The sequence below is a fragment of the Paroedura picta genome, chromosome 7 (genome assembly GCF_049243985.1).
Source record: "Paroedura picta isolate Pp20150507F chromosome 7, Ppicta_v3.0, whole genome shotgun sequence".
In the NCBI taxonomy this organism is placed as follows: Eukaryota; Metazoa; Chordata; class Lepidosauria; order Squamata; family Gekkonidae; genus Paroedura; species Paroedura picta.
In genome coordinates, this window is record NC_135375.1 from 107,977,525 (window position 1) to 107,995,314 (window position 17,790).

At 42.2% G+C, this 17,790-nt stretch overlaps 1 protein-coding gene across 1 annotated transcript; it reads right to left on the minus strand.

Moving 5' to 3' along the window:
• Positions 1–2,201: 2,201 nt before the first annotated feature.
• LOC143841967 (integrase/recombinase xerD homolog) lies at positions 2,202–3,098 on the minus strand. Its single transcript, XM_077346517.1, has one exon. It carries the CDS (start codon positions 3,096–3,098, stop codon positions 2,202–2,204), a length of 897 nt encoding a protein of 298 aa, XP_077202632.1.
• Positions 3,099–17,790: the final 14,692 nt, after the last annotated feature.

Here is a 17,790-nt window from a genome sequence, read left to right on the forward strand (position 1 = left end):
TTTCGTACGGATAAGTACCCAGTGAACGGTTCGTTTAGCTTTATATATTGTTACGGGTGGGTGTTGTATTGGTTTTTCGGAAGTGTTAGACCTGTAAGAGAAAAATTTAAATGGTTGGGAAAGGCCATGGGATGTAGAAATATTTTTTTCACATGTTACTTCCTTGTAAAAAAAGGTAAATCAATAGGGATTTTCGTACGTATAAGTACCAAGTGAACGGTTCGTTTAGCTTTATATATTGTTCCGGGTGGGCGTTGTATTGGTTTTTCGGAAGTGTTAGACCTGTAAGAGAAAAATTTAAATGGTTGGGAAAGGCCATGGGATGTAGAAATATTTTTTTCACATTTTATTTCCTTGGAAAAACAGGTAAATCTATAGGGATTTTCGTACGGATGAGTGCCCAGTGAACGGTTCGTTTAGCTTTATATATTATTGGCTGGTACGAGGCCAGATTTGGTGGAAGGAAGACGCGACTCAGCATTGGCTTAAAAATGGCCACAGCTTTTAATCAAACAACCTCCCACGGAGGGTTGGCGCTACACCAGGTGAATGAGCCTTACCTAGGCAGTCCGCTGACTGCCCCACCCACACAACCCGATAAGAAGTCCATCAATGTTCCCCGCTGGGAATACGGACTTCCAATCAGGTTTCTAATCATGGGAGATAACTCATATGGAGGGCCAAAGGGCGCAAACCTCCTTGACTACCTCCAGAGTCATCTGGTCAATTAATGAGCCACTCTCGCCGCCCCGCCGGGTCAGCTGGTCACTCATTAGAACCACCTCGTTAAGGAGGTCCCAACCCCTGAGGGGAGTCCGATCGCATACCGGCTCCCCCAATAGGCTCATTCTCCTGTGTTCCAAACGCTGTGACTAAAACATTGCAATCAAAACATAAACAATTAAACCATACAACATAATGGGTGGGAGGGTGGGATTGCTCGCCCGCACTCCAGACAGAGGCAGGGAAGCAACGGCCAACGTCCTCCCGGGGCGTTTAAACCCCCGCCCGAGGCTCGCGCGCCTGCCGCCGCCGCGCCCCGCGCCCGAGCCCCGCACGAGGAATGCCGAGCCGGCGCTTCCCCACTCGCCCTCCCCCAGCCAACCAGCGGCACCGGTAAGTCCCTGCCGCTTCATTGGCTGGTACGAGGCCAGATTTGGTGGAAGGAAGACGCGACTCAGCATTGGCTTAAAAATGGCCACAGCTTTTAATCAAACAACCTCCCACGGAGGGTTGGCGCTACACCAGGTGAATGAGCCTTACCTAGGCAGTCCGCTGACTGCCCCACCCACACAACCCGATAAGAAGTCCATCAATGTTCCCCGCTGGGAATACGGACTTCCAATCAGGTTTCTAATCATGGGAGATAACTCATATGGAGGGCCAAAGGGCGCAAACCTCCTTGACTACCTCCAGAGTCATCTGGTCAATTAATGAGCCACTCTCGCCGCCCCGCCGGGTCAGCTGGTCACTCATTAGAACCACCTCGTTAAGGAGGTCCCAACCCCTGAGGGGAGTCCGATCGCATACCGGCTCCCCCAATAGGCTCATTCTCCTGTGTTCCAAACGCCACTGAACGAAGAATTCGATCCCGCCAACCCTCAACTCCACATAACCATTCAATAAGAGCCCAACGGATATCATTTAGCCAAATGTCATGCCCCCAATTGGATAGGTGTATTCCATCCGCTCGAAACAACGCTCCGAGCTGACTATCAATGTCAGGGTGCCTAACAACACGGCTTCCCCAATTAATAACAAAACTACAAATAGAACGATTAATTTTAGCTTTTGCCCTATTAATGATCGCTGCCTTCTTCATGGAACTCCAGACGCGCCGGCTCAAAAGTTCTGACCATAGCAAAACCGTCTGGGGCATACGTTGCTGCAAAACCTTCAGATCTTCCACCATGATGTTAATCAATTGGCGACCAGGAATCTTTGGTATGTCGTTTTCACCCAGCTGAACAATCATTACACTCGGCATCCCCCAACGATAGATAGCTTGGGATGCAACGTCCAGCAGGTATCTCCATCTCAGGCCCCGATGACCACACCATGTAATGCGAAGGTGGTGATCCAAACCAAGATGACGGCCCCAACCAGAATTGACTGCATACCGGCTGGCCCAATAGATGATGCTGTGCCCCAGTACCAACACTGTCCAAATCGAAGGGCATATCCCTGGAACAATGAATAGATTAGTGAACCATATCTGGGCGCAGGTACCCTTTATAGGCTGCTGAGCGCCACCGCCCAAGTTTCATGATCTGTTTTGTGGAAGCCCCATCTTGCAAAGCCTGCGTAGCGGCCCCAATCCTAAAAGAATGTGAACCAAATTGTCCAGCAGGCAATCCTAGCTCATTCAGACAAAGCCTGAGAACTGCCATAAACTGAAATCGGGAAAAGTACGACCCATCCCGATGTATCAATAACGGCCCAACAATATCTGGGCGAACTTTCAAAAACTTAGATACCCATCGTACCGGACAAACAGGTAAGTCGTGCTTTCGGATGTGAACTGAAATACCCTTGCCCAATTGATCTGTTTTCGATTTCTGGAGCCAAATCAACAGACCATCCCCATGAAGTGTTACATCATGTAAGGCAACTGTAGCTGCCCCTGCCCTAGTACGAGCCGGGGACAGCAGCTCCCCACTTCGAAATGCTCCGTAAAAGGCCAACGTGAAGGCCGCCCCTGTAAGGTAGACCTCATACTTATTTAAACAGATGTGGTGCAACTTCTGCAGCAACCTCTGTAAAATATTCTTTGTAATCGGGCGCCTAGCATCTGGGATCCCAGGGGCTTGACGTCTCCAACCGTTAATGGCCCTTCTTGCCAAAAACGATGATCCCGGATCCCAACCCTTAAACAGTTTGCTATAGAAAGAGAGTCCCGCTAATTGGACTCTAATAGTTCTATGTGATGCCCCACGCTCCCACAGATGTGCCATGTAGCTCAGCAATAAACTTTCCTTCATAGGCCAGTCCCCCCGGCAGCCTAGTGTTCTGCAAAATAGAAGGAAGTTTTTGGCAGCTCCCAAGTACGATCGACGTGTAGATGGTGCCACAGAGCCTAGCACGGCCTGTAAAATCATTCTCGGCCAAGTGCCCACAGCTCCTCTGGAAAGACGTCTGGGGCTGCGTTCGCACCCGGGGCCAACTGACGGAACCTCTCGTCCTGCAAACGAGAGAGGGCGTCGGCTATTTCGTTGTGGACCCCGGATACGTGGCTGGCCACAAACGTAACGTTAAACCTCAAACAAGTCAAGACAAGTCTGCGGAGCAACCTCATAACTCGCATTGACTTTGAACTTTGTCTGTTCACTATATGAACCACAGCCTGATTGTCACACCAGAACTTTACCCGTTTGTTAGCAAACAATGAACCCCACAACTCCACGGCAACCAAAATTGGGAAAGTTTCTAAAAAGGTAAGGTCCCTACGCACTGCTGCATCCCAGCAATCAGGCCAACGTCTTGAACACCATCGGTTTTCATAAAATACCCCGAATCCTAGGCTCCCCGCAGCATCCGAGTAAATTTGTAAACTATCCTTAACTGATAAAGGAGATTGCCATATGGCAACCCCATTGAACGTTTCCAAAAATTCCCTCCAAACTGTCAAATCTTCTTTTATGTGACGGGTCACCCTTATGTGGTGATGCGCTTGCTTCACTCCAGCAGTGGAATGCGCTAATCGCGCACAAAATGCCCTGCCTGGTGTTATCACCTTACATGCAAAGTTGAGATGTCCAACCAAGCTTTGCATTTCCTTAAGGGTACATTTCTTCCTCCCACACATTTCTCCCAACAGCCTTCTTACTTTTATTATTTTATCCTGGGGAAGCCTGGAGGTACCTTCAATGGAATCAAGTTCGATCCCCAAATATGAAAGGCAAGCTACCGGTCCCTCTGTTTTTTCAGCCGCCAATGGAACACCAAGCTCTGCCGCCAAGTCCTGAAACGTGGCTAGCCGCTGTGCACATGCCATTGAACCTCGGGGCCCCACAAAAAGAAAGTCATCCAAATAATGAGTGACCTCATCAAACTGCCCCTTAGCCTTTACCGCCCATTCTAAGAATGTGCTGAACGACTCGAAGGCTGCGCAAGCCACAGCACAGCCCATTGGCATTGCCTTATCCACGTACCAGCTACCTTGGAATTGCATACCTAATAGGTTAAAATCTGTCGGGTGCACTGGTAACAGCCGAAATGCCGATTGAATATCGCATTTGGCAATTAACGCACCAGGCCCGTTGGCCTTAACCAGAGCTACTGCCTGATCAAAAGGCGCATATCGCACAGAACATAATTCGTGTGGTATTCCATCATTAACTGAAGACCCCCGTGGATAAGACAAATGGTGGATAAGTCTAAACTCCCCTGCTGCCTTCTTAGGCACAACCCCCAACGGAGATACCCGTAAATGAGGGATCGGTGGGGCATCAAATGGACCTGCAATACGCCCTTCCCTGCACTCTTTCTCAAGCTTTTTAGCTACCACCTCAGGCATTGTCTTAGCTGATTTTAAGTTTTCAGACCACGAAGCCTCCCGTACCCCGACATAAGGAATCCTAAAGCCTTCCCGGAAACCTTCTGCAAGGTATTCTGCTGCCCTTCTATTAGGGTATCTGTGTAACCAAGCCAACAAGTGTGACACACTTACCGGAGTGGGGGCTTTGGATAACAGCACCTCAGGAATGGACTTAAGTGGTTTTGGCAGCACAGCAGGTATGGACCTAAGTAGTTTTGGCAGCATTTGAAGATCCAGCAGTGCCCGACCCCCCTTCTTTTTTACTGAGAGGCCGGGCCCCTCGAAAGGGCATTGATGAACCACCTTTAGCACATGCTGGAAGAGCATGACCCCCTCCACATGCTTCACATCTATGATCGAAACGGCAACGCCGCCGCCTGCATCCTTTATTATTAAAATCCCAACATGTGAGACCAAAAGAACGCTTTCCTGGCCCACCCTGTTGGCTGCGTTCCCTGGGACGCCTGGCTCCTGACCCAATTGTGACCATCCATGTGTCTAGGTGCTTTAAGTCCCACCGTGCATCCGGATTCTGTGAAGCTAACTCCCGGAATGCACGGTCATACTCAATTGCCCCTTCATCCCCTGCTATGTCCCGAGCCTCCAATATATGCGCAAAGTAGCGGCCCAAATGCCACCCTCGCTCGGGATAAGATCCACTGACTAGGATCAGATATTCAGCAAAACCCTTAAGCCAGTTATCAAAGGACCTTTCAACGAAAGGAGCATCCTTCCGCCGTTTCCGGTCTTTTTTGCTACCGGTGTCCCCGATCTTTTCTTGACTTTTTAGGAGAGAAAAGAAATCAACAAAATAACCCTCCAGAGCCCGCTCACGGATCTTAGTCCGCAAGTGAACACTTGGAGGCGCATCAGCCGTCTTGTATTTAACGGGAGGGGCCCTATCCTTTTCCGGCACTCCAGCTTCATCTAACAGCCGTTTTGTGTTTGTCCTACGAAGATCCATCCATTTCGGTATTCCGGGCACAAAAGCCCCTTCAATCCAAAACCAGCCCTCCCGCCTGATTTCCGTCCCGTCATCCCACTCGGAGGACTCACCCGACGACGGACTGCTGCGCAAAGACCGCCGTCGTTTGTGCCCTTTAGATTTTGAATTCCTCCCATGTTTTGTTCCAACTTGTCCTGCATGTCGCACTCCTTCTTTAGAAGTATGGCTCGTCCCCTCTCCTGAAGTACTGGATGGGCTGCCTTGAGCCCGACCCTTCCCTTTGACTTTTGCCCTAGACATGTGCTCCACGGCCCTAGCATAGCCTCTCCAGTAAGTACCGGATGATTTGTCTCTTAGCACCTGTTTACTAGCCTGTGAATCCCCTTCCTCCGATGAAGCGGATGTGCTCTCACTTTTGCCACCAGAACTACTAAAAGAACCCTCACTAGAACTTGTTAACTCTTGAACTTCCTTGCTTTTCCTGATCCTGGCACTCCTGGAACCATGTCTGCGATTGGCATTCGCCTTCTTATTTCTTCCTCTTCCCCGAGTTTGCCGCACTGGGGACTCACTATTAGAAGAATTTGACATTGCAGGACTACCCCATTTTGAGGCTACTCTGGACTCAGACCGCTCCTGTTGTTGAGCCCCTGCCTGTTTCTTATGCACCACTGCCTGTTTTTTATTTACCACTGGTCTAACCCCAGAATTGCTACTGCGCCTATCACGTGGTCTGACCTGCCTAACTTCCCCCTCCTGGCCTGAAGAAGGCTCAACTACTTTGACAGGGCGCTTCTTGCCAACCGCCGCACTTGCCCTTCTGCGTGGTGAGCGAGCTGGTGACCGTCCTTGACATGCCACCCCCTGCCCTGCCCGTGGAGTTGGCAAGGCAGAAGCCCATGCCTCACGGGCTCTAGATGCGCTGCTGCGCCGTAGTGGCCCGCCATGCTCCTGGGCAGGGTCCGCGCAATCCATCCCTGCACTCTGCCTTGAGCCCTGTCTCCCTCCAGCCTGTCTGGCCCGGGTAGCTCTCCTTGCTGGCATCTTTGAAATCTGCTGTTCAAATAGCCACCCTTGATACTTTGTTTCTTCCCTTTTCTACTTTGTTTCTTTCCAGTGAGAAACCTCCCAGCCAAGCCTGCCGATTTCAAAGTGGCCCCTTTTTTACTTTGTTTCTTACCCCCTCTAAGAGAGAAGAAACTCAAGAGCGAAACCTCCCAGCCAAGCCTGCCGGTTTTAAAACGGCCCCTTTTTTACTTTGCTTCTTACCCCCTCCAAGGAGGAAGAAACTCAAGAGCGAAACCTCCGAGCCAAGCCTGCCGGTTTTAAAACGGCCCCTTTTTTACTTTGCTTCTTACCCCCTCCAAGGAGGAAGAAACTCAAGAGCGAAACCTCCCAGCCAAGCCTGCCGGTTTTAAAACGGCCCCTTTTTTACTTTGTTTCTTACCCCCTCCAAGGGGGAAGAAACTCAAGAGCCAACCTGCTGAGCTTGGATTCGCGTGTGTGTGTGTGTTTTTTAAATCACTCGCGAAGCCACTCCGCTCACCGGTACCTCTTTTTTTTTTTTTTTTAAGTTAAATTGCCGCCGGGGCCAAGGCAAGCCGATTGCTCGCCCGCACTCCAGACAGAGGCAGGGAAGCAACGGCCAACGTCCTCCCGGGGCGTTTAAACCCCCGCCCGAGGCTCGCGCGCCTGCCGCCGCCGCGCCCCGCGCCCGAGCCCCGCACGAGGAATGCCGAGCCGGCGCTTCCCCACTCGCCCTCCCCCAGCCAACCAGCGGCACCGGTAAGTCCCTGCCGCTTCATTCTGGTTGGGCGTTGTATTGGTTTTTCGGAAGTGTTAGACCTGTAAGAGAAAAATTTAAATGGTTGGGATAGGCCATGGGATGTAGAAATATTTTTTTCACATTTTATTTCCTTGTAAAAATAGGTAAATCAATAGCGGTTTTCGTACGCATAAGTACCAAGTGAACGGTTCGTTTAGCTTTATATATTGTTCCGGGTGGGCGTTGTATTGGTTTTTCTGAAGTGTTAGACCTCTAAGAGAAAAATTTAAACGGTTGGGAAAGGCCATGGGATGTAGAAATATTTTTTTCACATTTTATTTCCTTGTAAAAACAGGTAAATCTATAGGGATTTTCGTACGGATAAGTGCCCAATGAACGGTTCGTTTAGCTTTATATATTGTTCCGGTTGGGCGTTGTATTGGTTTTTTGGAAGTGTTAGACCTGTAAGAGAAAAATTTAAATGGTTGGGAAAGGCCATGGGATGTAGAAATATTTTTTTCACATTTTACTTCCTTGTAAAAAAAGGTAAATCAATAGGGATTTTCGTACGGATAAGTACCCAGTGAACGGTTCGTTTAGCTTTATATATTGTTCCGGGTGGGCGTTGTATTGGTTTTTCGGAAGTGTTAGACCTGTAAGAGAAAAATTTAAATGGTTGGGAAAGGCCATGGGATGTAGAAATATCTTTTTCACATTTTACTTCCTTGTAAAAACAAGTAAATCAATAGGGATTTTCGTACGGAAAAGTACCCAGTGAACGGTTCGTTTAGCTTTATATATTGTTACGGGTGGGCGTTGTATTGGTTTTTCAGAAGTGTTAGACCTGTAAGAGAAAAATTTAAATGGTTGGGATAGGCCATGGGATGTTGAAATATTTTTTTCACATTTTATTCCCTTGTTAGAACAGGTAAATCAATAGCGATTTTCGTACGCATAAGTACCCAGTGAACGGTTCGTTTAGCTTTATATATTGTTCCGGGTGGCCGTTGTATTGGTTTTTCGGAAGTGTTAGACCTGTAAGAGAAAAGTTTAAATGGTTGGGATAGGCCATGGGATGTTGAAATATTTTTTTCACATTTTATTCCCTTGTTAGAACAGGTATATCAATAGCGATTTTCGTACGCATATGTACCCAGTGAACGGTTCATTTAGCTTTATATATTGTTCCGGGTGGGCGTTGTATTGGTTTTTCGGAAGTGTTAGACCTGTAAGAGAAAAATTTAAATGGTTGGGAAAGGCCATGGGATGTAGAAATATTTTTTTCACATTTTATTTCCTTGTAAAAACAGGTAAATCAATAGGGATTTTCGTACGGATAAGGACCCAGTGAAAGGTTCGTTTAGCTTTATATATTGTTACGGGTGGGTGTTGTATTGGTTTTTCAGAAGTGTTAGACCTGTAAGAGAAAAATTTAAATGGTTGGGAAAGGCCATGGGATGTAGAAATATTTTTTTCACATTTTATTTCCTTGTAAAAATAGGTAAATCAATAGCGGTTTTCGTACGCATAAGTACCAAGTGAACGGTTCGTTTAGCTTTATATATTGTTCCGGGTGGGCGTTGTATTGGTTTTTCTGAAGTGTTAGACCTCTAAGAGAAAAATTTAAACGGTTGGGAAAGGCCATGGGATGTAGAAATATTTTTTTCACATTTTATTTCCTTGTAAAAACAGGTAAATCTATAGGGATTTTCGTACGGATAAGTGCCCAATGAACGGTTCGTTTAGCTTTATATATTGTTCCGGTTGGGCGTTGTATTGGTTTTTTGGAAGTGTTAGACCTGTAAGAGAAAAATTTAAATGGTTGGGAAAGGCCATGGGATGTAGAAATATTTTTTTCACATTTTACTTCCTTGTAAAAAAAGGTAAATCAATAGGGATTTTCGTACGGATAAGTACCCAGTGAACGGTTCGTTTAGCTTTATATATTGTTCCGGGTGGGCGTTGTATTGGTTTTTCGGAAGTGTTAGACCTGTAAGAGAAAAATTTAAATGGTTGGGAAAGGCCATGGGATGTAGAAATATTTTTTTCACATTTTACTTCCTTGTAAAAACAAGTAAATCAATAGGGATTTTCGTACGGAAAAGTACCCAGTGAACGGTTCGTTTAGCTTTATATATTGTTACGGGTGGGCGTTGTATTGGTTTTTCAGAAGTGTTAGACCTGTAAGAGAAAAATTTAAATGGTTGGGATAGGCCATGGGATGTTGAAATATTTTTTTCACATTTTATTCCCTTGTTAGAACAGGTAAATCAATAGCGATTTTCGTACGCATAAGTACCCAGTGAACGGTTCGTTTAGCTTTATATATTGTTCCGGGTGGCCGTTGTATTGGTTTTTCGGAAGTGTTAGACCTGTAAGAGAAAAGTTTAAATGGTTGGGATAGGCCATGGGATGTTGAAATATTTTTTTCACATTTTATTCCCTTGTTAGAACAGGTAAATCAATAGCGATTTTCGTACGCATAAGTACCCAGTGAACGGTTCGTTTAGCTTTATATATTGTTCCGGGTGGCCGTTGTATTGGTTTTTCGGAAGTGTTAGACCTGTAAGATAAGTACCCAGTGAACGGTTCGTTTAGCTTTATATATTGTTCCGGGTGGGCGTTGTATTGGTTTTTCGGAAGTGTTAGACCTGTAAGAGAAAAATTTAAATGGTTGGGAAAGGCCATGGGATGTAGAAATATTTTTTTCACATTTTACTTCCTTGTAAAAACAAGTAAATCAATAGGGATTTTCGTACGGATAAGTACCCAGTGAACGGTTCGTTTAGCTTAATATATTGTTACGGGTGGGCGTTGTATTGGTTTTTCAGAAGTGTTAGACCTGTAAGAGAAAAATTTAAATGGTTGGGAAAGGCCATGGGATGTAGAAATATTTTTTTCACATTTTACTTCCTTGTAAAATAAGGTAAATCAATAGGGATTTTCGTACGGATAAGTACCCAGTGAACGGTTCGTTTAGCTTTATATATTGTTCCGGGTGGGCGTTGTATTGGTTTTTCGGAAGTGTTAGACCTGTAAGAGAAAAATTTAAATGGTTGGGAAAGGCCATGGGATGTAGAAATATTTTTTTCACATTTTACTTCCTTGTAAAAACAAGTAAATCAATAGGGATTTTCGTACGGAAAAGTACCCAGTGTACGGTTCGTTTAGCTTTATATATTGTTACGGGTGGGCGTTGTATTGGTTTTTCAGAAGTGTTAGACCTGTAAGAGAAAAATTTAAATGGTTGGGATAGGCCATGGGATGTTGAAATATTTTTTTCACATTTTATTCCCTTGTTAGAACAGGTAAATCAATAGCGATTTTCGTACGCATAAGTACCCAGTGAACGGTTCGTTTAGCTTTATATATTGTTCCGGGTGGCCGTTGTATTGGTTTTTCGGAAGTGTTAGACCTGTAAGAGAAAAGTTTAAATGGTTGGGATAGGCCATGGGATGTAGAAATATTTTTTTCACATTTTATTTTCTTGTAAAAACAGGTAAATCAATAGCGATTTTCGTACGCATATGTACCCAGTGAACGGTTCATTTAGCTTTATATATTGTTCCGGGTGGGCGTTGTATTGGTTTTTCGGAAGTGTTAGACCTGTAAGAGAAAAATTTAAATGGTTGGGAAAGGCCGTGGGATGTAGAAATATTTTTTTCACATTTTATTTCCTTGTAAAAACAGGTAAATCAATAGGGATTTTCGTACGGATAAGTACCCAGTGATCTGTTCGTTTAGCTTTATATATTGTTCCGGGTGGGCGTTGTATTGGTTTTTCGGAAGTGTTAGACCTGTAAGAGAAAAATTTAAATGGTTGGGAAAGGCCATGGGATGTAGAAATAATTTTTTCACATTTTACTTCCTTGTAAAAACAGGTAAATCTATAGGGATTTTCGAACGTATAAGTACCCAGTGAAAGGTTCGTTCAGCTTTATATATTGTTACGGGTGGGTGTTGTATTGGTTTTTCGGAAGTGTTAGACCTGTAAGAGAAAAATTTAAATGGTTGGGAAAGGCCATGGGATGTAGAAATATTTTTTTCACATTTTATTTCCTTGTAAAAACAGGTAAATCAATAGCGGTTTTCGTACGCATAAGTACCCAGTGAACGGTTCGTTTAGCTTTATATATTGTTCCGGGTGGCCGTTGTATTGGTTTTTCGGAAGTGTTAGACCTGTAAGATAAGTACCCAGTGAACGGTTCGTTTAGCTTTATATATTGTTCCGGGTGGGCGTTGTATTGGTTTTTCGGAAGTGTTAGACCTGTAAGAGAAAAATTTAAATGGTTGGGAAAGGCTATGGGATGTAGAAATATTTTTTTCACATTTTACTTCCTTGTAAAAACAAGTAAATCAATAGGGATTTTCGTACGCATAAGTACCCAGTGAACGGTTCGTTTAGCTTTATATATTGTTACGGGTGGCCGTTGTATTGGTTTTTCTGAAGTGTTAGACCTCTAAGAGAAAAATTAAACGGTTGGGAAAGGCCATGGGATGTAGAAATATTTTTTTCACATTTTATTTCCTTGTAAAAACAGGTAAATCTATAGGGATTTTCGTACGAATAAGTGCCCAGTGAACGGTTCGTTTAGCTTTATATATTGTTCCGGTTGGGCGTTGTATTGGTTTTTTGGAAGTGTTAGACCTGTAAGAGAAAAATTTAAATGGTTGGGAAAGGCCATGGGATGTAGAAATATTTTTTTCACATTTTACTTCCTTGTAAAAACAAGTAAATCAATAGGGATTTTCGTACGGATAAGTACCCAGTGAACGGTTCGATTAGCTTTATATATTGTTACGGGTGGGCGTTGTATTGTTTTTTCAGAAGTGTTAGACCTGTAAGAGAAAAATTTAAATGGTTGGGAAAGGCCATGGGATGTAGAAATATTTTTTTCACATTTTACTTCCTTGTAAAAAAAGGTAAATCAATAGGGATTTTCGTACGGATAAGTACCCAGTGAAAGGTTCGTTTAGCTTTATATATTGTTACGGGTGGGCGTTGTATTGGTTTTTCGGAAGTGTTAGACCTGTAAGAGAAAAATTTAAATGGTTGGGAAAGGCCATGGGATGTAGAAATATTTTTTTCACATTTTACTTCCTTGTAAAAACAAGTAAATCAATAGGGATTTTCGTACGGAAAAGTACCCAGTGAACGGTTCGTTTAGCTTTATATATTGTTACAGGTGGGCGTTGTATTGGTTTTTCAGAAGTGTTAGACCTGTAAGAGAAAAATTTAAATGGTTGGGATAGGCCATGGGATGTTGAAATATTTTTTTCACATTTTATTCCCTTGTTAGAACAGGTAAATCAATAGCGATTTTCGTACGCATAAGTACCCAGTGAACGGTTCGTTTAGCTTTATATATTGTTCCGGGTGGCCGTTGTATTGGTTTTTCGGAAGTGTTAGACCTGTAAGAGAAAAGTTTAAATGGTTGGGATAGGCCATGGGATGTAGAAATATTTTTTTCACATTTTATTTTCTTGTAAAAACAGGTAAATCAATAGCGATTTTCATACGCATATGTACCCAGTGAACGGTTCATTTAGCTTTATATATTGTTCCGGGTGGGCGTTGTATTGGTTTTTCGGAAGTGTTAGACCTGTAAGAGAAAAATTTAAATGGTTGGGAAAGGCCGTGGGATGTAGAAATATTTTTTTCACATTTTATTTCCTTGTAAAAACAGGTAAATCAATAGGGATTTTCGTACGGATAAGTACCCAGTGATCTGTTCGTTTAGCTTTATATATTGTTCCGGGTGGGCGTTGTATTGGTTTTTCGGAAGTGTTAGACCTGTAAGAGAAAAATTTAAATGGTTGGGAAAGGCCATGGGATGTAGAAATAATTTTTTCACATTTTACTTCCTTGTAAAAACAGGTAAATCTATAGGGATTTTCGAACGTATAAGTACCCAGTGAAAGGTTCGTTCAGCTTTATATATTGTTACGGGTGGGCGTTGTATTGGTTTTTCGGAAGTGTTAGACCTGTAAGAGAAAAATTTAAATGGTTGGGAAAGGCCATGGGATGTAGAAATATTTTTTTCACATTTTATTTCCTTGTAAAAACAGGTAAATCAATAGCGGTTTTCGTACGCATAAGTACCAAGTGAACGGTTCGTTTAGCTTTATATATTGTTCCGGGTGGGCGTTGTATTGGTTTTTCTGAAGTGTTAGACCTGTAAGAGAAAAATTTAAATGGTTGGGAAAGGCCATGGGATGTAGAAATATTTTTTTCACATTTTACTTCCTTGTAAAAACAAGTAAATCAATAGGGATTTTCGTACGGATAAGTACCCAGTGAACGGTTCGTTTAGCTTTATATATTGTTACCGGTGGGTGTTGTATTGGTTTTTCGGAAGTGTTATACCTGTAAGTGAAAAATTTAAATGGTTGGGAAAGGCCATGGGATGTAGAAATATTTTTTTCACATTTTACTTCCTTGTAAAAAAAGGTAAATCAATAGCGATTTTCGTACGGATAAGTACCCAGTGAACGGTTCGTTTAGCTTTATATATTGTTCCGGGTGGGCGTTGTATTGGTTTTTTGGAAGTGTTAGACCTGTAAGAGAAAAATTGAAATGGTTGGGAAAGGCCATGGGATGTAGAAATATTTTTTTCACAATTTACTTCCTTGTAAAAACAGGTAAATCGATAGGGATTTTCGTACGGATAAGTACCCAGTGAACGGTTCGTTTAGCTTTATATATTGTTACGGGTGGGCGTTGTATTGGTTTTTCGGAAGTGTTAGACTTGTAAGAGAAAAATTTAAATGGTTGGGATAGGACATGGGATGTAGAAATATTTTTTTCACATTTTATTTCCTTGTAAATACAGGTAAATCAATAGGGATTTTCGTACGTATAAGTACCCAGTGAAAGGTTCGTTTAGCTTTATATATTGTTCCGGGTGGGCATTGTATTGGTTCTTCGGAAGTGTTAGACCTGTAAGAGAAAAATTTAAATGGTTGGGAAAGGCCATGGGATGTAGAAATATTTTTTTCACATTTTACTTCCTTTTCAAAACAAGTAAATCAATAGGGATTTTCGTACGGATAAGTACCCAGTGAACGGTTCGTTTAGCTTTATATATTGTTACGGGTGGGCGTTGTATTGGTTTTTCGGAAGTGTTAGACATGTAAGAGAAAAATTTAAATCGTTGGATTAGGCCATGGGATGTAGAAATATTTTCTTCACATTTTATTTCCTTGTAAAAACAGGTAAATCAATAGCGATTTTCGTACGGATAAGTGCCCAGTGAACGGTTCGTTTAGCTTTATATATTGTTCCGGGTGGCCGTTGTATTGGTTTTTCGGAAGTGTTAGACCTGTAAGAGAAAAATTTAAATGGTTGGGATAGGACATGGGATGTAGAAATATTTTTTTCACATTTTATTTCCTTGTAAATACAGGTAAATCAATAGGGATTTTCGTACGTATAAGTACCCAGTGAAAGGTTCGTTTAGCTTTATATATTGTTCCGGGTGGGCATTGTATTGGTTCTTCGGAAGTGTTAGACCTGTAAGAGAAAAATTTAAATGGTTGGGAAAGGCCATGGGATGTAGAAATATTTTTTTCACATTTTACTTCCTTTTCAAAACAAGTAAATCAATAGGGATTTTCGTACGGATAAGTACCCAGTGAACGGTTCGTTTAGCTTTATATATTGTTACGGGTGGGCGTTGTATTGGTTTTTCGGAAGTGTTAGACATGTAAGAGAAAAATTTAAATCGTTGGATTAGGCCATGGGATGTAGAAATATTTTTTTCACATTTTACTTCCTTGTAAAATCAGGTAAATAAATAGGGATTTTCGTACGGAGAAGTACCCAGTGAACGGTTCGTTTAGCTTTATATATTGTTCCGGTTGGGCGTTGTATTGGTTTTTCGGAAGTGTTAGACTTGTAAGAAAAAAATTTAAATGGTTGGGAAAGGCCATGGGATGTAGAAACATTTTTTTCACATTTTACTTCCTTGTAAAAAAAGGTAAAACAATAGGGATTTTCATACGGATAAGTACCCAGTGAACGGTTCGTTTAGCTATATATATTGTTCCGAGTGGGCGTTGTATTGCTTTTTGGAAGTTTTAGACCTGTAAGAGAAAAATTTAAATGGTTGAGAAAGGCCATGGGATGTAGAAATATTTTTTTCACATTTTACTTCCTTGTAAAGACAGGTAAATCAATAGGGATTTTCGTACGGATAAGTACCCAGTGAACGGTTCGTTTATCTTTATATATTGTTACGGGTGGGTGTTGTATTGGTTTTTCGGAAGTGTTAGACCTGTAAGAGAAAAATTTTAATGGTTGGGATAGGCCATGGGATGTAGAAATATTTTTTCACATTTTATTTCCTTGTAAAAACAGGTAAATCAATAGCGGTTTTCGTACGCATAAGTACCCAGTGAATGGTTCGTTTAGCTTTATATATTGTTCCCGGTGGGCGTTGTATTGGTTTTTCTGAAGTGTTAGACCTCTAAGAGAAAAATTTAAATGGTTGGGAAAGGCCATGGGATGTAGAAACATTTTTTTCACATTTTATTTCCTTGTAAAAACAGGTAAATCTATAGGGATTTTCGTACGGATAAGTGCCCAGTGAACGGTTCGTTTAGCTTTATATATTGTTCCGGTTGGGCGTTGTATTGGTTTTTTGGAAGTGTTAGACCCGTAAGAGAAAAATTTAAATGGTTGGGAAAGGCCATGGGATGTAGAAATATTTTTTTCACATTTTACTTCCTTTTAAAAACAAGTAAATCAATAGGGATTTTCGTACGGATAAGTACCCAGTGAACGGTTCGTTTAGCTTTATATATTGTTACGGGTGGGCGTTGTATTGGTTTTTCGGAAGTGTTAGACATGTAAGAGAAATATTTAAATGGTTGGGAAAGGCCATGGGATGTAGAAATATTTTTTTCACATTTTACTTCCTTGTAAAAAAAGGTAAATCAATAGGGATTTTCGTACGGATAAGTACCCAGTGAACGGTTCGTTTAGCTTTATATATTGTTCCGGGTGGGCGTTGTATTGGTTTTTCGGAAGTGTTAGACATGTAAGAGAAAAATTTAAATCGTTGGATTAGGCCATGGGATGTAGAAATATTTTCTTCACATTTTATTTCCTTGTAAAAAAAGGTAAATCAATAGGGATTTTCGTACGGATAAGTGCCCAGTGAACGGTTCGTTTAGCTTTATATATTGTTCCAGGTGGCCGTTGTATTGGTTTTTCGGAAGTGTTATACCTGTAAGAGAAAAATTTAAATGGTTGGGAAAGGCCATGGGATGTAGAAATATTTTTTTCACATTTTACTTCCTTGTAAAAAAAGGTAAATCAATAGCGATTTTCGTACGGATAAGTACCCAGTGAACGGTTCGTTTAGCTTTATATATTGTTCCGGGTGGGCGTTGTATAGGTTTTTTGGAAGTGTTAGACCTGTAAGAGAAAAATTTAAATGGTTGGGAAAGGCCATGGGATGTAGAAATATTTTTTTCACATTTTACTTCCTTGTAAAAACAGGTAAATAATTAGGGATTTTCGTACGGAAAAGTACCCAGTGAACGGTTCATTTAGCTTTATATATTGTTCCGGGTGGGCGTTGTATTGGTTTTTTGGAAGTGTTCGACCTGTAAGAGAAAAATTTAAATCGTTGGGAAAGGCCATGGGATGTAGAAATATTTTTTTCACATTTTACTTCCTTGTAAAAACAGGTAAATCAATAAGGATTTTCGTACGGAGAAGTACCCAGTGAACGGTTCGTTTAGCTTTATATATTGTTCAGGGTGGGCGTTGTATTCGTTCTTCGGAAGTGTTAGACCTGTAAGAGTAAAATTTAAATGGTTGGGAAAGGCAATGGGATGTAGAAATATTTTTTTTCACATTTTATTTCCTTGTAAAAACAGGTAAATCAATAGGGATTTTCGTACGGATGAGTGTGTTGGCGTTTGTTGTTAAGCGGAAGCTGTTGTAGTGGTTTGTCACCTCGATGTGACAGAAGAACACAAGCAAACACAGGTTTGTAGGTTCCTTAGCAGTTATATTATGTACAGAATATTTACAGGTTATCCAGCAGAGTGCTGCGCGCACAATGGCATTCCAGAGAGGGTAGAACAGCTTTCCCATCATTCCTTATATACACATCCTATGTACATGCAACCTTCACTAATGTTGCATCAGCTTTCTATCCAGCCAATAGAAGCATTTGTGCTGTGTCATTCCTGTGCACCTGACACTTCTCACATGATCAGCACCTGTCAGTTAGATCAGTTTGATCACCTTCACGCTGTTAGCTGTCACTTGGTATATTATACCAACACCCCTCCTCAGATAACAGAGTGAAGTCCTAACATGTTACTAAACAGTTCATGTTTGTTTATACATACAGGCTTTGTGAATACATAAGATACAGTTTCATCAGTTCTGCAATTTTTGTGAAAAACCTCTCGCCACAAGCCTAGCTTTTGCCTGTGAAGAACCGTCTGCCTGGCTCCTAGCCAGGCGCCCCTTTCTGGTTCTGCAAAACTCAGAATTTCCTTGAAACTCTCTGGCTCCTGTGT